The 20,389-nt window shown below is 46.4% G+C and overlaps 1 protein-coding gene across 1 annotated transcript in view; it reads right to left on the bottom strand.

Annotated features, from left to right (window-relative positions):
- Positions 1-5,068: 5,068 nt before the first annotated feature.
- Positions 5,069-20,389, bottom strand: part of FBLN7 (fibulin 7) — a 104,326-nt gene continuing 89,005 nt past the window's right edge. Inside the window, exons 5-9 of the mRNA XM_064268307.1 lie at positions 13,615-13,740; positions 11,316-11,456; positions 10,221-10,358; positions 7,463-7,601; positions 5,069-6,077 (exon numbers count right to left, since the gene is read on the bottom strand). Of these exons, the coding sequence (XP_064124377.1) occupies positions 5,705-6,077; positions 7,463-7,601; positions 10,221-10,358; positions 11,316-11,456; positions 13,615-13,740 (917 nt within the window). The 3' untranslated portion in view covers positions 5,069-5,704. The remainder of the gene's footprint in view (positions 6,078-7,462; positions 7,602-10,220; positions 10,359-11,315; positions 11,457-13,614; positions 13,741-20,389) is intronic.

Below are 20,389 nucleotides of genomic sequence, written 5' to 3' on the forward strand. Positions count from 1 at the left end.
GCCCAGATGCCAAACATGTGAGTGAACGACCCATCAGAGGACTCCGGCCCCCAGTCAGTCTTCCTCATCCGAGGGAGGTGCAGACATTGTGGAACAAATATAAACCACCCCCCTTCTGCTGTCTGAATTCCTGACCCACAGAATCCAGGAGTGTAATAAAATAATTGCTTTATGCTGCTAAATTTTAGGATAATATTTTCTGCAGCAATAATTACCAGAACACAAAATTAGGCTCTATCCCTCCATTTCCTCATGGTTTCCTGTTTCCTCTTTCCATGTCAGCATCATTGTTCTCTCTCTGTAGATCTCATTCCTTCATGCACGAGAGCCCAGCATGGTCCTCCTAGGCCTTGCTTTACATCACTGCCTCAATCAAACACTCAAGAGAGGCTGAAGAGAGATTGAGTCATAATTCCAAATACCTGGGAAAGGGGACCCAGCTGTCACCACACACAATTACAGTGTTTGCAACATCCAAGCTATGTGGGTAATACATATGTATATATATTTATGCATATATTTGCTATATGCTGAAAACCTTCTTGCACTGCTTTTGTTTTTATAGCACTCATCCCATTTTGTAATTATGTACTTTGTTCACACGTGTATGTCTGTCTGTTTCCCCTGCTAAAATGTAAGCACCATGACGACAGGGTCTCTGTCAATCTTGTTGTCCACTGTCTTCTCACCAGCTAGAATAGTGCCTGGAGCATAGTAGATATTTAGTAATATTTATGCAGCATATAAATACCTGTAGATTTTTCTATGTACAAGCTAAAAGTCACAAAAGCCCATCTTTCCAACCCCTCAGTGAGAGCATGGTAAAAGCTGAGACAGTGGCTGGTGGAAAATGACCTGTTCAGGTCTCTGACTTACTCATGTCTCTTCTTGAAGCACGTGCTCGGATTCCCAACAAACCCACCAGGTTTACTACAACTGTGTGTTGGTATTTTGTTTTAGGCTTGTTTTTCTTTTTTTGTAGGTGCTATAAAAAAAAAAAAATTTTTTTTTATACTGTAAAAATAAAATGATGTTAAAAAGTCATCCAAAAACTTAGCTAGCTTTCCAGTGCTCAGGAGACAGTGAGCCAGTAGCTTTGCCCCTCATCAAGTCCTGGTGGCTGTTCACTCCTACTCAGAAGTCCAAGACAGGGCTGTGCTTACCTCTGGGATAGCCCGTCCGCTCAGGTCTCTCTGTCCTTCCAAAGAAGGATCTGGTGGGTGGGGCAGGCGTGAGAACCAGGGGCACTACTGCAGGGATAACTGGCAGAAATTCTACGGGTGCCCTCTTTGATTTAAGAACAGCAACTCTGATACATTGCTGTTGGGGGTGGAAAGTAGTATAATCCTTATGGAGAAAACTCTGGCAATTATCTAGCAAAACTACACAAGCATTTACTTCTGATAAGGCAGTCTATTGCAGAAATACAAAAGCAAAAATAAAAAAAGACATACGAATATTGCTGCAATATTCTTAATAGAAAAGGACTGGAAATAGCCCAACTATCAATCAAGAGATGACTGGATGTATAAAAATGATATATCCTCATAAAAGGAGCCCTGGTGGTACAGTGGTTAAGTGCTCAGCTGCTAACTGAAAGGTTAGTGGTTTGAACCCACCAGCTGCTCCACGTGAGAAAGATGTAGCAGTCAGCTTCCGTAAAGATTTACAGCCTTAGAAACCCTATGGGACAGTTCTACTCTGTCCTATAGGGTTGCTATGAGTTGGAATCGACTCCATCCAATGGTTTTTTGTTTGTTTATGTCCTCCTAAGAGCATTTTATAATGGAGGATATGCTATACAGTTCTATGGAGTGCTGTCCAATATATTGTTAAGCAAAAAGAAAAAGAAAAAAAAAGGTCAAGAAATTGTGAAATAGTCTGCTATCATTTATCTATTTTTTTAAATTTAAGGCGAAATGAAACAAAAATTAATTACAATGGCAGAAGGAGGAAGTGGGGTGTAGTGGTGCTGGGTTGGTAGATGGACTCTTCTGGATACACATTGTTTTGTGAATTTGACTTTGGAACCGTGTATATATTTTACAAAATTATAAAATGAAATTTAAAAAATTAATCTCTAAAATTTTAAGCAAAAAACATAATCCTGATTCAAGCTTGGGGCATAACCACAGAGCAAGGAACTATTCTGATTTTAAAATAGTAATTTGACTATACATCCCTAATGGCATAAACCTTGCAGACAAAAAGAATAGCAAAAGGAAAATTTTATTGTTTTCAGTAATCATATTTTCTTGGCGCTGTTATTCTGGGAATAAAAAAATGTGTGATTATTTTGTAATGTTGAGAATGAGGTTTTCAAAATGAGAAGAGAGCAGATGTAAGATCAGTGAGGCATAAAAACACTATAGTCCTGCACTGACTTGGAAGTAGTAGTATGAATTCATAAAAAAAGTACTAATAGTGCACATTTTCTAGTTCTACCCAGTAATACCAAGACACAATGATCAAACCACTACCAACGACTACTCCTCGCACCCAGGTTAGGTCTCCAATTATCACTTCCCACCAAACGGAAGCAAGGATCCTTAGGGTTAATGGCTGGTTTCAGGGCTGAGACTATGGCATCATATATAGAATGAGCTTGAAACATCTGTCATACTAGATAAGTAGGAAACTATCAGAGACTACCAGGGTCACGTTAAAAGGAATCAGCCAGCTTGAAGCAGCTCCCAAGGGCCAAAGATAGGACAATTTGAGTAACAATAAGGATAATAACTGCAATGAATGGAAACACATTGAATATGTTTAAACCATGGGTTCACAATGGTACTCAAAGAACATAACTCTCACTGGACATCTTAGAAAGATGCCAGGGAATAATCTCATTTTGAAAACTGATCAATAAAGAGGAAAGTCAAGAAATTTACTCTGCCTTTCCAATACAAACTAAACCTCAGGGTAACCAAACGGTTGATGAAAAGGTTTTTCTATGTAGATCTATGCAACAGCTGCTGGCATCACAAAAGAGAGGCAATCAGATATTATTTGCCTCTAATTAGAAGTACCCATCACTATGCATAAAGTAGTCTTGCTAAAATAATTCTAACTTGCATTTGCAGGAATCTTGAATTTACAGGAAGTAGAGCAGTCAAGGAACAGATTAAGATACCACAGAGATAATTCGGAAAACCCAGACTGAGAAATTCTACAGGACAGTCTGTCTTCTAACCAGTGCTCCATGTTACTCCAATGTATGCTAAAATGTGAGAACCACTGCTACAGATTAAAAGAGATTTAAGATTACAAATTACAATGCATGGACCTCATTAAAACAAACAATAAGGGAGATCTGAACAATGACTGGATATTTGATGGTATTAAGAAATTATTGCAAAATTTTTAGGTGTGAATGATATTGCTGTTACGTCCTTAGCTTTTAGAGATACATGCTGAAATATTACAGGTGAAATAATATGTCTGGGATATGCTTCAAAATCATCAGAAGGCAAGGTGAGAGAAGAAACAAGGTTGCCCATGTGTTAATAATTGTTGAAGCTAGTGATGGAGACATGAGTTCATTACTCTGTTCTCTCTTTTGTATATTTGTAACTGTGCATAACAGAAAGCTGTTAAAGCCCCCCCCCAATAAAATTTAACTACATTACATGGAAAGACGCATAAATTAATAGCCATTAACTACTAGCTTTTCTGACCTAGCAGAGATTAGAGCTAGGAAAGGACAAAGAAGTTGGTTTCCACAGGAGACAGTGAGGAGAGAGGGTACAGAGAGCAAAATACTACCAGGGAGGAGGGATCCAGCTACGGTCCACAAGAGGGGGTTCCAAGAAGTCAGACCTTCATATGTTGGTGCTGTGGGACTGGGGTTCAGGGTGTGATTTCATAAACGCAAAACAGGTTTGATGCTGGCAATCTCGGCGATGCAGATTTTTGCCTTAGACTGGGCCTGTTTGGCATCACAGTTACCATAATACACCAGCGCAGACGGGGTACCTACTCTGTAGACACCAAAACCACTCCTCATCTGCTGAGAAGAGGCCCGTCCCTGCAAACCACCTCCCACTGTCAAGAGGAGTAAGCACACACAGCTGTGACATGTCACTTTCAGGAACATGGCCGGGCCCTTGGATTCTCCCATCAGTGTTTATACAGGGGATTGGGTGGCGTGCAGGCTTTTGGCCCATCACAGCACCACTTGGAAACACAAGGCAGTGGTTAACTGTATTAATAAAGTCTTATAACCACCCAGAAAAACAGATTTTTAGCCCCTTCTTCTTTTGTTAAGGAGCCCTGGTGGTGCAGTGGTTAAGTGCTCAGCTGCTAACAGAAAGGTCGGAGATTTGAATCCACCAGCCGCTCAGCAGGAGAAAGATGTGGCAGTCTGCTTCCATAAAGATTACAGCCTTGGAAACCCTATGGAGCAGTTCTACCTTGTTCTATAGGGTCGCTATGAATCAGAATCGACTCATTGGCAATGGGTTTTGTTTTGTTTGTTCTGTTGTCACAGAGATGACTGCTGAGCCCATGGAAAGAGAAGAAAATTTTTTAGAAACAACTCTTGACCATGTCTCACTCTTTGTCTGACTAAATAGGACAAGGATAGGTGTCCTAGAAACCATTTTAATATAGAGTTTGATCACTAAACTGGCAACACGCTTCCTTTGGCTCCATCTCATACCAGGGCAATAAAAAGAATTTTTAAATATAACACGTGGGATGAAATCTCATCAGTAGATTAACATGTATCTGGATACTGAATCTTCCTCACAGCTCAGAAAGCTTTTAACTTGAGTTGTTTCCCCCACCCCACCCCACTCCTGGCCCCAGCCAGCTTTCTCCCCTTTCAGTCCCCTGGAGGCATCCCCCCTTGCTTCCTCCATCAGAAGTAGAAGATCATGAAATCAATGACAATTAAAGTATTTCCTTAAACCCTCTACGGACAGATGCTGTCCCTCCCAATCTCCCAACTGGCCAAGCCAAAATGCTATTGATTTCAGGTGTTCAGCCCAGACAGGAAGAGGGCCAGCTATCCCCTCCTAGAAGGAACTGGACTGTCTGATGCTCAGGGAGAGATAAGGTGGGCAGGGAGGAGAAACAGACTTATTCCTCAGTTACAACACCAGGCTATGTTTTGAGATATGATTTCTCGAAAGAGGAGTGATTCAGGCAGAATCTACACTTTAATGTTGGTTCCTTGGTCTGGAAAAATCTGTGTGGGGCTCCAGGCCCTCACATGACTCTCTGAGAAGACTGGCAGGCATGCCACCGGGGAATGCAGACAGGAACATGCTGGGTCATGGGAGGGGACTGCATAACCAGAACCATTTCATAACGAAGCTTGATAAGAACAATGCTTTACAGGATGGTTGACAGTCATCTCACAAACACACCATGAGTCCATGCCCACAATGCCATTCCCACAGCATTTTGAAAAGCTGCCCATCCCCTGAGAAAAACATTTCAGAAAGTTAGTGTATAACCTAGGGGAAAGGCCTTAAAACAGAAAACATGAGATGGCCGCAGTTTGGGGTTTGTTGCTGCCTTTCTGTGGTGCTCCATGGGACAGTGTGCCATGTGCCCTCGAAGCTTGGGTTAAAAGGCAAGTGGGCAGGGGCAAGGCCGTGAGAGGAGAGATGTCTGTTGCTACTAGCACCCACAGCAGAGTCTTTGGGGGAGAGAAATAAGCACACATCTTCAGCCCCCCGGTGCTCCCACCGCACCCTTAGAAGTCATACGGGGATACAAAGATGGTGACCTTAGACACATGGTTTGCCTGGAAGGAGCGGTCCAGGTATTCAGACATGTCAACGTCCACCTCCAGGGTCTGAGGTCCCTCCAGGGTCTGGACAAGGATCAGCTCCCCCGTCTGCCGGTCTGAGCGCTGCATCACAAAGTGGCCTCGGCTGTTTCCACCCACGATCCCAAACCGCAGGCTGTTGGGTCCAGGCCGGCCAGGTGCTGAGGCTGTGGCCATGCGGAAGAGTGTGATGGGAGTCTTCAGATTGGAGGGTAGAGAGAGGTAATGGAAGGAGATGGTCTTGGGCATATTGCGGCAGGGTCTGCTGTCCATGGGGCAGGGGTTTCGCTCACACTGGCTGGAGCAGAGAGGCAAAATGCGGAAGCTCAGGAGGGGTTGCTCTGCCTTGGCTTGTCTGCCCCACCTGCCCTCCCAGGGCCCCAAAAGTGACCTTCCCCAGCCATAGGGCACTTCACTACAAGAGCTTCAGAACTGGCAGCAGGTGAGACATGCCACGGAAGGGATGTTGCTTGTTTCTGTTCCTGCATGCTCTTCTCACCCATGTGGCACTGGTATTTTCCAGGCACTTTGTGGAGATTTATGTGAAAAATATAGCATATGTATATATGCTATTACTACAGTCTTTACAGAAAAATAAAGCCCAGGGAGACAATGGTAATGCTGGCATTCAGACCAGGCACCCTTCCTACACATGCTACGACCTTGGTAAGCAACTATGGGACCCCAGCAGTCATCTGGCAACAGCCTGGAGTGTGGTGCTCCATACTGGTAAACTTTCCAAATAACCAGTGTTTATTCCTAAAGCAGGAAGCTCTGTCTTCCTTAACCATTTGGAATTAGCATCTTGTGAAAATGCTTTATTCAGATCACATATCACATTTGACTGTTAATCAGGGATGTACCCCAAGGCTGCGATATATAGGTCCCTCTGTCCCTTCACTGAGTGACTCCTAAGGGAGGTTCTGGAGTCTTCACTCTCACTAACAACTGCCACTCCTCAGGTGCCATGGACTGCCTCGCTGCTTCTAAAGTGCTAGAATCCAAAAAGCAATTCAAATAACCAAGCTTGTGAAGTCAATTCTCTGGATTCTAAACACAATGCTAGGGCTCTTGTGATCTTTTCAGAAGACAGTGCATGTACTTTAAGATCATTGTAGTTATTCCCTGTAGAGTCTCATCTCCTACCTTAAAAAAATAAACTCAAATCAAAACTTCATTACTGTTTAAGTACTTAGGTTACTAGAAGTTGAACCTTCTAGTACCACTGGAAAAGCAGAGTGATATAATGCAAAGTGTATGGGATATGCAGTCTGACTGGAGTCTCCTAGTTACTAGGTATGTGAGCTTGAGAAAATGATCCTCTCTCACATTGGTGTCATGTATGCCTGCCTGGCTGGGATGCTGGATTTATCTAGGTAACGTCACCAATACCTCTCTTCTCTTTAGTGGCCCTTTCTGAAAGTACCGCACATAGATCCTCTATGTCAGCAGGGGCTTCTTTGCACACTCTTGCGTTCTTACTGCACCAGAGCAGCAATGCCCTAAATGCAACCACAAAAGGGGACTGGAAGCTCAGAAAAGTAAGACTCCCAGCTCTGTTTTTCGTCTTTCCTGGAAAATAACTATTCCTTCTCCTAAGAACTTCCAGGAAGAAGCTGGTCCAGCCTACAGACAGGCCTGGGTCAGGGATACCCAGCTATGGATGGCCCTGGCTATACTCACAATGCAGATGTCTTCACATAGCTCACATTGCCACTGCCCTCGGGACACTCCGGGCTGACACACTGGAAGCCTCCACCGGTGTTGATGCACATAGTTTCCTGGGGGCACATGTGCTGTGAAGTCACACACTCATTGACATCTGAAATACAGGACACACAATGACAGTGACGATCCGATCCAGAGTTTCCCTCTATCACAGACAGAGCCACAACCAAGGCCCCGAAAGGCACTGTTCTGATCCTGTCCCTGCAGCGTCCTACTGGGAAATCTCCCTCCCAGCATCTTGTCCCCCTTCCCTAGAATATGACACATGACAGAAGTGCTTGAGAGGACCAAATAGGTGCTACCAGGCTGAGTCCCTCCGTGATCATTATCATGGCCTTGAGGATTCAAACCCTGCTCCAGAAAGCCTTCCTACTTCATGCAGATGAACTCATGCTGTCTCCCCAAAGGCATCAAGTTTTGGGGCCTAGGTATGGGTTGAGCAGTAGGAGATTCCACTTTGCCTTTAGTAGGAGATGCATATTCTGACTCTGAGCTTTATGTGGATGCAGTGTGATGGGTCATTTTTTATGTGGCCTTTCTAGCCATGGTCTTGTAACTCCCACCCAAGTGACTGGGGGGGACTATGTGATAGGGTAATTGTGGCCCACCAAAGGGATTGGTCAGTTTTGCCATCCTGTTGGGTTTGAAATAAGCCGCCCCAGAGACGGGAAAGAGAAGACCCCCCACCACCGAGGAAGATCAGCCAGAAGGCAGCGCATCCTTTGGGCCTGGGATCTCTGCACTGAGAATCTCCTGGAAGCAGGAGACAGAGAGAGAGAGAGAATGAGAGAGAGAGCAAGCTTTAACCCTGAAGATGGTGAGAAGCGGTGGCAGGAGAGACCCCGAAGCAGGAGATGGCTGGGTGGGCTTCCCAGCCCATGGAGAGAGAAAGCTGAGTGTCTTTGGGCAGAGGCCCAGAGCCAGGGAGAGGTGTGCCTGGGAGCACAGCTGGGAAGAGGCTGTTGTGATAGAAGAATTGTATCCTTGAATGTTCCTGAGCCTGAATTGTAACCTGTTATTTCCCTAATAAACTCCATAGATCATGAGTATTGTCTGTGAGTTCTGTGTGGCCACTACAACAAACTATCAAACCCAGTAGTGTCAGAGTTGGTAAAGATGTTGTAGAGAGATGGTACGTCTGATCGCCTCATAGCAATCAGCCTTGGGCTGTTGATGTTGATTCTCCTTCCCTCTTGTGAAGTTACAGGAGGTCAGACACTGCCCCCATGCCATCTCTACAGTGGATATTTAGGATATCTGTGTGTATTATCTGCATTTGCCCTAAGGAGAAGTGGGATAACGGCAGGCCTTCACAGGCTAATAAACCAAAACCCAAACCAACTGCCTTCAAGTTGATTCTGAATCATAGAGACCCCCAGGCTAATAGTCATCATGAAAGTGCAAACGAAGCCACTTACTTTCTTGAGTGGGTAATTAATGATGCTCAGTGTAAGGGTTGTTTTAATCTTCTTAAAGTGGGACTCTTAGGGTGCGCAGGGAGCACTGGTGGTTCAGCGATAGAGTTATCCTTTTCCATGGGGGAGTCGTGGGTTCTATTCCCAGTCAGTGAACCCCATGCACAGCCACCACCCTTCTATCGGTGGATGATGCTATGATGCTGAACAGGTTCCAGCAGAACTTCCAGGCTAAGATGGACTAGGGAAAAAAGCCTTTTGTTCCACTGTGCATGGGGTCAGCATGAGTCAGGGGCTGACTCGACCACAGCTGACAACAATATTAGCGTGCCCAGTGTTCCTGGGACTTGTCTGTTGGTGACAATGATAACTGCCAGGAGGGTCCTGTGACTTCAGCTTCTCCTTTCTACCAACCAACCAGTTGTTTTCTGTTTGCAAACCTCCCCCAGTCTACTCTTGGCTCTGCTCTATTCCCTGGGAGGGTAAGTGCTCTGGACTATATCTCCTGAGCTCCCGGGCCCTCTCTCTGGCTTCCAGTTGGGCTTGGCTAATGGGCAGTCTGAAGGGATGGGATGTTTATTTCCTGCCTGGGATGTGATTTTGAGGGTGGCTTCATCCTCCATGGCCACAGCTCTTTCAGGCAGCCCCTCCTCCCCAGCTCTGATCATACCCTTCCCTCCCCTTGCCCCTCAAGCCCAGGGGTACAGGTGTCTTCCCACCCTGGCAGTGCCTGGGTGTTTCCCCTCCCTTGTCGTGCCAACTTTTCCTCAGTAGGTCCCCAACAAGGCCAGTGCCATGGAGCCAGACCACATCAAGGCACAAATGCCTGTAAGGTGCTGTCCCTTTCAGAGGCACAAGTGTCCACTGAGGGGCAGAGATAGACTTTCAGGTGCCCACATAGGGCCATGGAAAGGTGCAATGTGGTGAAGAAGCTTGCACCACATGGGTGAGTGACCGACTACTCTGCCTTGGGGTCCAGCCCTAGCTGAAGGCATTGCTAAGTGGGAGGTCATGACCTGATGTGGAAAACTGTTACCACATAAAGTCTGAAGAGACTATTTGCCAGGACGGTTAAGCAACTCATTTCCTACTTATGCAGACAACCTTGCAGTCTGATCTTTTAGATGTCTTTTTGTTGGTGGTTTGTAAAAAGAAGATTAAAATGTATCTGAGACCTTGACCTACCTGATGGCCCCCATTCTCAGGTCCTGGCAGGTCAGGGCAGCAGCAAGTGACCACCCGGGTGCAGAGGAGCTCTCCAGCCTCCCACTGCCTGGCCCACCTGCAGGCTCACTCACCCTCACAGCTCTTCCCGTCGGCCAGGGAGCGGTATCCGCTGGGGCAGGCACAGCGGTAGGAGCCCGGGGTGTTCACGCAGGCGTGCATGCAGAGCCGGGGGCGCCCCTCCTGCCTGTAGAGCTCGCACTCATTCACATCTGGGAACAGAAGTGCCTGCTGTAACTCCAGGAACCATGAAGCTTGCAGCGGGTATGACCCACCTGTGAGCCAGGAGAGCCACACCTCCATTTCTGGAGGTGATGTTAGTTGCGCCTAAGTGGCTAAGCCAGATGCGGCTGCTGAGCCTTTTCTCCAGCGGAGTACCTGAGAGACAGCAGGGGTACTTCCCTTTCTCCCAAGCCAAGGACCCAGAGGGCTGAAGGGAGAAGGGGGAGGGGAACTGCAGTCACAGGACTGACAGACCTTAGGTGGGTTTTGCTGTCCAAGGCTGGAGACTAACTGGGGAAACCTTGCAAAGGCCAGCAAATCAGGCTGGGCAGGTGAGAGCAGTGTGGAGCTGCAGACACAGGGGTCCACCCCTTTAGCAGCTCCATCTTAATGCTCCTCATCTTAGGCAGTAAGAGGGTCTTATTTCTTCTGTTGCAAAAATGAGGCTGTTAGCACCAACTGACCAATTCTCAGGTATGAAGCTACTGGCTTGAGTTGCTTTGGGAAGAAACTTTGGTCTGCAAAGCTAAGCTAAGCTCCAGGACCTTGTCTACCAGCACAGTGATTCAAGCTTCTCCTCGTCTCCCGCAGACGTGATTCCAGCCAGGATGGAGAAAGGATAACGGGGGTCAAGATTCTCCTGCCAGGAAAAGCTGGGTTGCAGAGGCCGGGCCACGTTCTGACTTCCGGGCGAGCCAGGGACTCTCCGGCTACTTCCTCTACAATCTCGCTTTCTTAAGATCGCTCCTAACGCCTGCGAACTACCGTCTTAGCAAGCAAAGGTGACCATTTACCTAAAACACAAAGTGGGCGGGGCCTTCGGAGACTGCGGTCTGGAAGCCGCCCGCCCGCCCGGTGCGCGTGCAGGCAGGTTGGAGGAGGGGTGGGAGTCCCCGCCTCACCGTGCGCACCCGCCTCCCATCCCCGCCGGTGAAGCCTGCGCCTACCGTGGCAGATGCTGTCGTCCGTGGCGGCGCCGCTCAGGTGGAATCCTGCTTCGCAGCTGCAGTGCTGCGCCCGCTCCACCTGCGCGCACCGGGGCGCACGGCTGAAGGCGGGGTCGCCGGCCACGCGGCCCTCGGGGGTCGCTGCGGGGAGAAGACACCTTCAGTGCCGGCCCTGGTGCACCTGCCGTGGGCCCAACCTTGGGAGGGGTCGGAAGGAGAGCCAAGATGGGGGCACCCTTCTCAAAGAGCTTACTCTGGAGTAGGGAAAGGAAAAACGAGTCATTAACCATAAACTGAGCAGAGCAGCCCAGGGCCTAACAAGGGGGGCCAAGAGGGGGAGCGCGCTAGAATATAACGTTAAATGAAGGATCAGGTCACAAAACCGCACAGAGGGAAGAGCTGAGCTGACGTTTTCATTCAAACAGTCTTAAAAAACACCAAAATACTAACAGTGAGCACTGGAATTTTGAATTATCAGCCACTACTTTTTTGTTCTTTTTTCCTTTGACTTTTCTAAAGTGTTCAAGTTTTGTTTTTGATCGAGAGCAGTTACTTTTATAATCAGGGAAAAAAGTCACTTTTTGAAAGAAAGTATTTAAAAATCTCACACGGTTGGGCGAGATTGAAGAAGAATCGGTGGGAAACATAATTGGAGGGGCCCTCCCCTCCCCCGGAGCTGGAAAGACAGCAGAGCATGATGGGAAGGAGGGCTCCAGGCTGAGGTTCCAGGGCTCGGGTAAGCCAGAGCCCAGGCCCTATGCTGGGCGGTTGGTGAACACTGTGGAGACATGAGGTGGCTTCAGATTCGCCTGTTTACTCCTTCTCCTGCCCTTCTGGAGAAGATTCCTGCCATGGGGATACTTCTGTAAATGCTCCCTGTTCCTGAGGAACTAATGACTGACGATCCGGACAGCAGGAGAAACCCTGACGTATTTTTTTAACGGAGTTCAGACGTTTATTGAGAGTAACAGCGCCCGCCCGGGGGCATTCTCTAAGTTGCGCCCCCCTCCCCCGTTTCAAGATGATTACACATCGATACTGGTAACTTGTCAGCGGAAAAGCCTTCCCCCACTTGCCCAGCTGCCACAGGCCCATTTCATATTTGTGGCGCCTCGGAAGGTCATTTCGCGCCCCACTGTACATTGTTCCCGGGGAGGGGCAAGTGTCCCCCCTCCCACATTCCCCCTCCCCTCACGCCTCTGGTGGGGTTTTGAAAACTCAGTGTCCGGGACCAGCACATTTGGGTTCAAAGGAAGCCTATGTCTTTTTGCTTCTTGTTTGTAAACAGGAGGAAGAGTAGCAGGACAGCCAGGAAGTCCCTGCCTTGGCGCTCTGTCTTCCCAGAGAGAGGTCCTGGGGGGAGGCCCTCCCGGGAGGAGCTTGAAGGGGATCTCTGGGCACCCCTGGACGGCGGCCTCCCTCTGAGAGAGCACCAGAGTTCCAGCAAGAACTCTGAGGCTGACTTAGCTGAACTGAGTCAAGACTTATTAAGCAGCAAACCTCTAGGGGTAATATTTAAACCTGACCTTGGGCTTGTTCAATGCAAGGTATCTGAGAGTGAAGCTAATCAAATCAAATCAATACGTGTTGATACAGCTCCTGTTCTCTGTACACTCCCTAACTACCAGCACCCTTTCCCCTCCATAGAGTTTCCACAGGGAACTAAAGACAACCAAACAGCACAGGGTTTGTTTTTGTTATTTTTTGGCAAAGGAATAGGGCATCTTTTGGATTTAACTTTTTTTTTATGAGAAAAAATTTTAGTTGCTGCATAGCATGGGAACCCTTGTCTGTCCATGATTTCCTATCATTGGGTTCTCTCACCATGCATAACACCAGCCACTGGGTGGCTTCTTAGACCTGGCTGGAGTTATGTTGAGACTCAGTATGTGGATAAAAACCTTATCACCAATCAAATGCCTTGTTATCCAGCTCTTAAAATACTTTGGCCTGCATCAATAACTACTGATTTTTCAGGATATGATGGAAACATTTGAAAGGAGAGGCTGTTCTGCTGGCAGAGGAAAAGTTGATCAGGTGGCAACAATGAAACTTCTCTGGCTGAGTTTCCAACCTAAGGAGGTCTCAGGAGTCAGCCAGTCCTTCCACTCCTGTTTTTTTCTGTAAGAAGGATCAAAACTCTGCTGACACAAAAGAGCTAAGCTCCGCTCCAGATAACCACCTCCGGGACCAGAGTGAGGAAGTGAGCTCGCTACATGCTGCATTTCGGTGATCCAGGACTAGGGTCTCCTCTCTCTGCACCATGGTGTCCTCACCTAGCCCCCTACTGGCTACATACCAGTCTGGGCCTGATGCTGACAGCGGCTCCCAGTCCTTCCTGGTGGACAAATGCATCTGTATTGGTTGACTCCTTCTACACACGTCCCGCCATTTTGGCAAGGCTGGCTGGAGCATTCACTGATATCTAGGAAAAGTTTCAAATTCAAGTATGGGAGTGCTAGTTCTAAAAAACAAAACAAAATACTGATGGGTTAACTTTCTTTTCACTGTAGGGTGACTCCCGTTTCCACCTCCCCAGGCTGCGCTTTCTTCTCACTCTGCCACCAGCCCAGGCTCATGTGTGAGAGGGGCCGATGGGGCTGAAATGCAGCCCTCCCCCCACTCAGCAAGCCTCCTACCAGCACCACTGTGCCCACCTGAAGCTCTGTGGGCAGGAGCTGGCTTGCCATCCAGCCATGCTCCACCTAGTGGGACCATTTTCTAATTTGCGGAGGTGGGCAGAAGCAGCTACCTGTGAGCCTCCATCCACTTTGCCTCTGAGTCAGGCCCTACTTCCCACCAACCCCGCCTCCATCAGCCAGGACCCAGGTGGAGCACTTTTTGAACAGGAACACAACTCAGGGGAGTTATAAGAAGGAGGTTTGGCCGGTTGGAATGTCCAGGGAGAGGAAAAATGAAAATACTCTCCAAGTTCCCACCCAGAAGTCTTCCTGTTCTTGATGTTTCCTGTGCAACCAGGTGGTAGTTTCTCTCGACCCTTAGTATTGGAAAAGGAAATGCTCCGCGCTGTTATAGCCAGCAATCCTGCAGAAAATCTATAGAGAGATACAAATTTAAAAGTCTAATAGGTTTTTCTCTGAGTGATGAGGGTTCCAGATGATTATCCTTTGCTTATTTATACTTTTTAAAAATATTCTTCCATTATTCCAGTGATCATTTATACATTTTCCAACTAGGAAAAAAAAAGATTTTAAAAGTGTCAAGCCATCCCTTTTTGCTGAGAATTCTCTAAGCACAGTTTTAGTGCACAGAGCATAGGCCATTTCTACCAGAGAGAGAAGGGGTGTCCGTCCACAGCATCTTTGAAAAGAAAATTGAAAACATCTTCTTGTTGGCATAAGAACACTCTTGCTGTCTCTCAAGAGGAAGAAAAAGGTGCTTTGCCCCTAAGGAGAATGACAGTCTTCTTTAGGGTGGACCGGAAGGGACTTCCACTTCCCTTAAGCCTCCTCATGATTGGGATGCTATGTTGACTGTTATGTGGTTCCTATTAATCATAAAAGGACCCAGATGTACAAATGCTGCTTAGCCCTTGGGAAGGAGTCATGTCAATTGCTCAGCGACCTCAGCCTCATTTCACTCTCCCCATACATTATGTTCTCAGATGACCAGTTTCCAAGAATGTGTCCAGAAAAACACTGTACACAAATGTCACGGAGCTTGGAATTCCAATTTCTACCAGAGTCCAACCCCACGTTTCTAACCAGTATAGTCTGAAAGTGGGCAGACCACTAGGCTGTGAAGTTGTGGGCAGAGAGCCAAAGACAGTGGACACTAACATCTTTCAGTGTGGCCCCACTAGGCCCAGTGGCATCGTCTCTCCCCTGTTGGCCTCGAGGGGAAGGCCTGGGCCTTGTCCGCACCTGGACAGTGCAGGTTGTGGGTGGGGGAGTCATCAGCTCGACAGAATGCACAGGTGCCCTGGGACCTGTGCTCTGTCTCTCTCTCTGGATCTTGTTGCCGAGGATGGGCGTTTCTATACAGGCTCCATAGAGACTTTCTTTATTCTCATCTGAATAAGCAGTCAGGAGGGACTCAGTGGACTGATGCACTCTGTAATGGATTGAACTGTGTCCCAAAACAATATGTATTGGAATCCTAACCCCTGTACTTGTGGATGTGATCTTGTTTAGAAATAGGAGTTTCTTTGTTATGTTAATCAGGTCACACCCACGTAGGGTGGGTTCTAAATCTAATCACTTCTGAGAAGCATAGACCCAGAGACACACATGTGGGGGAAGACAGATGCCACGTGAGGATCATCCACAAGCCCAGGAATCAAGGAACGCCCAGGACTACCTATTAGGAAGGAATGGACACTGTCAAGGCCCCAAACTTTTAGCCTCCGGACCTGTGAGAAAATAAATTTCTGTCCTTTAAAGCTAACCACTCGTGATATTTTTGTTACAGTGCCATTAGGAAACTAAGACACCCTCCCACTTGTCATTCTCTCTAGAACCACCCCAGCTCTGGATTTTCCGGTCAGACATTACAAGATATTTCTATATGCTCCCCCCTGCCCGCCGCCACCCCTTGCAAGCCCAGTCCTGGTTCTCCGCCTGTGCCCTGACTGAAGTGCTGGGGTCATCCCATTCACACCCGTGCCAGTGTTTTACAGGAAAGATCTTATTTTTTTTCCTTATTTCTAATTCTTTCCTATTTACTGTCATCTCATTTGAAATCTTCATTTCTCAAATCACCTCATTTCTAGATTTTTCTGATTTTTATTTATGCTGTTTGTTATGGATTGAATTGTATCCCCCCAAAATGTGTGTCAGCTCGGCTAGGCCATGAGTCCCAGTATTGTGTTATTGTCCACCATTTTGTCATCTGATATGATTTTCCTATGTGTTATAAATCTTGCCTCTATGATCTTAATGAGGTGGGATTAGCGGCAGTTATGTTAGTGAGGCAGGACTCAATCTACAAGATTAGGTTGTGTCTTAAATCAGTCTCTTTTGGGATATAAAAGAGCGAAGCCAGCAGAGAAACGAAGGGACCTCATACCACCATGAAAGCAGTGCCAGGAGCAGAGTGTGTCCTTTGGACCCAGAGTCCCTGCTCTGAGAAGCTCCTAGTCCAGGGGAAGATTAATGACAAGGACCTTTCCCCAGAGCTAACAGAGAGAGAAAGTCTTCCCCTGAAGCTAGCACCCTGAATTCAAATTTCTAGCCTCCCTGACTGTGCGAGAAAACCCTGGGGGTGTAGTGGGTGAGAGAATAAACTTCTCTTTGTTAAAGCCATCCACTTGTGGTATTCCTGTTACAGCAGTACTAGATGACTAAGACACTGTTCCTTCATAATTTTTATCTTTTGGCTTGTTTTCAAATACTAGGTTACAGTTGTCATCTGTTTTATCAGCATGTCTTTCTGGCACTTCCTCATTGTCTGTAGGAACTTTATCCTCTTTTTTCTTATGAGGAGTTTATATGGCATTTGACAACAGTTTTTCTGTTACTCATGTCTAAGGGAGATGAGCTTTGCTATACATTTAGGAAGGAAGATGTGTCAGGGTAGCTTTTATAACTGCTTGGCTCTCACTCCCCCACTTCTGTCGTTTTCAGTGTGATAAGAAATAGGGCCTCACGGTCTCTCAGTTCTACCTCTTTTGCTCCCCTCTTACATGTTCATCTGGACCATCTCTTTCATTTGTACCTGTTTTTCTTGTGCTCAGTTTGGATTCTCCTGCCATCAGTGGCAGGACAAACCCATATTAAGGCTTTGTCCTGGAAAGGAGCTTTGGCCTGTGGTTTTATGAGCTCCTAGGGGCCAGGTTTGCACCAGCACTAGAAAATTCATGTTGAGAAGGTATACCACACACCTGAGAAAACAGACCCAGGAAGGCCTTACTGAACCAATCCTAGTGAAAATATTGGCTTTTAAAGAAAAAGGAAAAAAAAATTCTTTGGCCATCCAGGCAAGTAGACGAAAAAAAGTAGCATATTTAAGGTACTCAGGAAAGAAAATGGGAGACAAGTATTTGATGTCCAGTCACACAGACATCCAGTGATAAAGGCTGCACACACACTTCGTGAAGGTGCAAGGACTCGAGGCATTGCTCCCATGGGCTCTTCTTGAGGATTCCACTGGAGACACATCAACATTAGGTCAGTGGAGATGCTCGCCAAGGCCACAACCTCATAAGAAAAGAAATGAGCAATAGGAGGGATTTCCTGACAATAAGGCTGTCTCACCAAAACAAAACAAAACACTAACCTGAATCTGATCAAACCTCTCAGGTAATTACCAGCTTATAAGAAATAGAAAGGCCAGAAGATCATGTTAAATGACTCCATGGAGATGCAATTAGCAAAATCAAAGCTGTGAGAAACATGCAAAGGACAAACAACTATTTTCTTCAAATAAACTGCAAAGGAAAGACAGAAGGAGAGAGAGAGACTGTTGTCATTGTTAGGTACCATCAAGTCGGTTTCAACTCATAGTGACTGCATTTAACAGAGTAGAACTGTTCCCACAGGGTTTTCTTGGCTGTAATATTCCGGGTAGCAGATCGCCAGGTCCTTCTCCCACAGAACCACTGGGTGGGTTCAAATTGCCAACCTTTCAGTTAGCAGCCAAGCACTTAAGTACTGTACCACTAGGGCTCCTTAGGAGAATACTACTATTAGTTAAAAAATATGTAAGAGACATATCAATCGATTGTGATGTATGGAATTTATTTTGTTAAAAATACGATGCAGTTGGGGAAACTTTTACCGTGACTAAATATTTGATGATATTAAGAAATTTCCTGTATTGATAATGACTGAACTTGGGTTATGGGTACAGGGGGTTACTGAACTATTGTCTCTACTTTCATGTGTTCGCAATTTTCCATAATAAAAAAATGTTTTAAGATGCTTGTCTCAGCATCATTTACAATTATGAAAACCTAGAAAGAGTAGAGAACTAGTTAATTAAAATGCAGACTAGCCCTTATAAGGAAACATTTCACCATCGTTAAAAGTTGTTTATCGAAGAGGTGGAGCCAACATGGCACCAGAGATGCACTAGGCCGTCTCTCTGCAGCAAAGACCCGAAAAACTAAGTAAAATAGATATAAACATCAATCCTGGAACTCTAAGTGTCTAATGAAGGGATAAAGAACTAGATCAAACACTAAACGGAAGAAGAAACTGAAGGAAAACAGAGAACGAGGAGAGATACAGAGTGGAGGTCCCCTACCAACTAACACAGCATAGCATTGCCACCTTGGAGCACAGCCAGCAATGACCTGAGACAGGGAGTACAGGAAGGCAACTTCACAGAGCTCCCAAGAGGAGACAGAGCACCCAGTAACCAGAGAAACACTGTTTCCCACCCCTCACCTCTTCAGCCTCATACACCACTTCCACCCCTTCCCACCAGGCCACACTATGCTGCCTTGGCTTGAGAGTGATTGGCCCACTGCCAGCCCGGGTCTGCCCCTTCCCTACCCACCAGCTCCCGCCACACCGTTTTTATTCTTTTTCTTTTTTTTATTAACCTCTTTCTTGCTTTTCCTTCTCCCTCCCACCTAGCCCCCTATGCCACCTCTAACCATTCCTGCCAGGCCAGGCTACACCACCACAGGTAGAGAGCCACTGGCCTGCCACTGCCTTAGGTCCCACTCATCCCCACTCGCCGGCTCCTGTTGCACTATTTTTTTTTCTTTCCCTTTATTCCTTTTGCTACCCACTGGTTATCTTTCTTTGTTTTTTCTTTCTCTGCACTGCCCCTCCCCTCCCACCACTCGACCAGCTGCTGAACGGTGGTAAGTGAGCTCATACCACTCCCCGTCCAACACCCACACCTATCTGGTGAGGGGCTGTAAATGCTCCCATACTGCTGGACCAACAACAGGAGGTAGACAGTGCCTGCCCAGTCTGCCCTCAGCCACCTCACCAAACCAGTGAAGTGGGCTTGCCATGACTGCTGCTGCCCTGCCCACTTGGACGAGGTGGTGAGAGTTTTTGTGTCCACAGATGACCAAGCAGCAAAGCATTCCTGGCCTGCTCACCCTGATGTTATCAAAAGAAAGAAGCAGGCTGGAACAAATGAACACACAATCCACAAATAAAGAAAATAATGCCTTAATGTCTCCAAGAAGGCAGAAAATATCAAAACATATTAAAAAACAGGACAAGATGGCTCCAGCAAGCGATCAAAATAAAGAGCCAGATGACCTTCCAATAAAAGAAAATGCAGTGGAACTACCTGATATGGAATCCAAAAGACTAATATTTAGAGCTCTCCAAGAGATCAGGAGCCCCGGTGGCACAGTGCTTAAAGCATTTGACTGCTAACCGAAAGATTGGCAGTTCAAAACCACCATTGGCTTCGTGGGAAAAGATGTAGCAGTCTGTCGCAATTTATAATAATGAAAGAAAAGAAAATCCACAAACAAAAGGAAATCAGCACAGGAGAGTAAGAGGAACAAAGAAAATATGAACACCACAAAAAAGCACAACATTTATGACAGCAATAAACTCATACCTACCGATAATCGCACTGAATGTAAATGGCTTAAATACACCTGTAAACAGACAAAAAGTGGCAGAATGGACAAAAAAGCACTACCCATCAATATGCTGTCTACAAGAGACACAACTTAGACATAAATATGTTAAAAATCAAAGGATGGAAAAAATAGCAAGCAAATAGCAACTAAAAAAGGGCAGGAGTGGCAATACTAATCTCAGTAAAATAGACTTAAAGGCAAAAGCAACCATCAAAGACAAGGAAGGATACTATATAATGATTAAAAGGACAATCCACCAAGAAGCCATAACCTTAAGGAATAACACACACATACACACACAGAGAAAACAATTTTTTAAAAACAAACCTGTAGGGATTCTGAAGATGGTGGCATAAACAAACCATCGTTCTGACCCTTACCCACAAATACAATAAGAAGCAGTGCTTGGCTTCGAGGAAAGCAGTGGGAAACTGCAGACAGGCAAGAATCAATGAATTGACAAGGAGCTGCGTATGGTAAGAAAATCGTTTCTTCCAATGTCTCTGCCCCTCCGCCAGCCACAAGGGCCACTGGCTGACGTAAGCTGGGTAAG

The sequence above is a fragment of the Loxodonta africana genome, chromosome 15, assembly GCF_030014295.1.
Source record: "Loxodonta africana isolate mLoxAfr1 chromosome 15, mLoxAfr1.hap2, whole genome shotgun sequence".
NCBI lineage: Eukaryota > Metazoa > Chordata > Mammalia > Proboscidea > Elephantidae > Loxodonta > Loxodonta africana.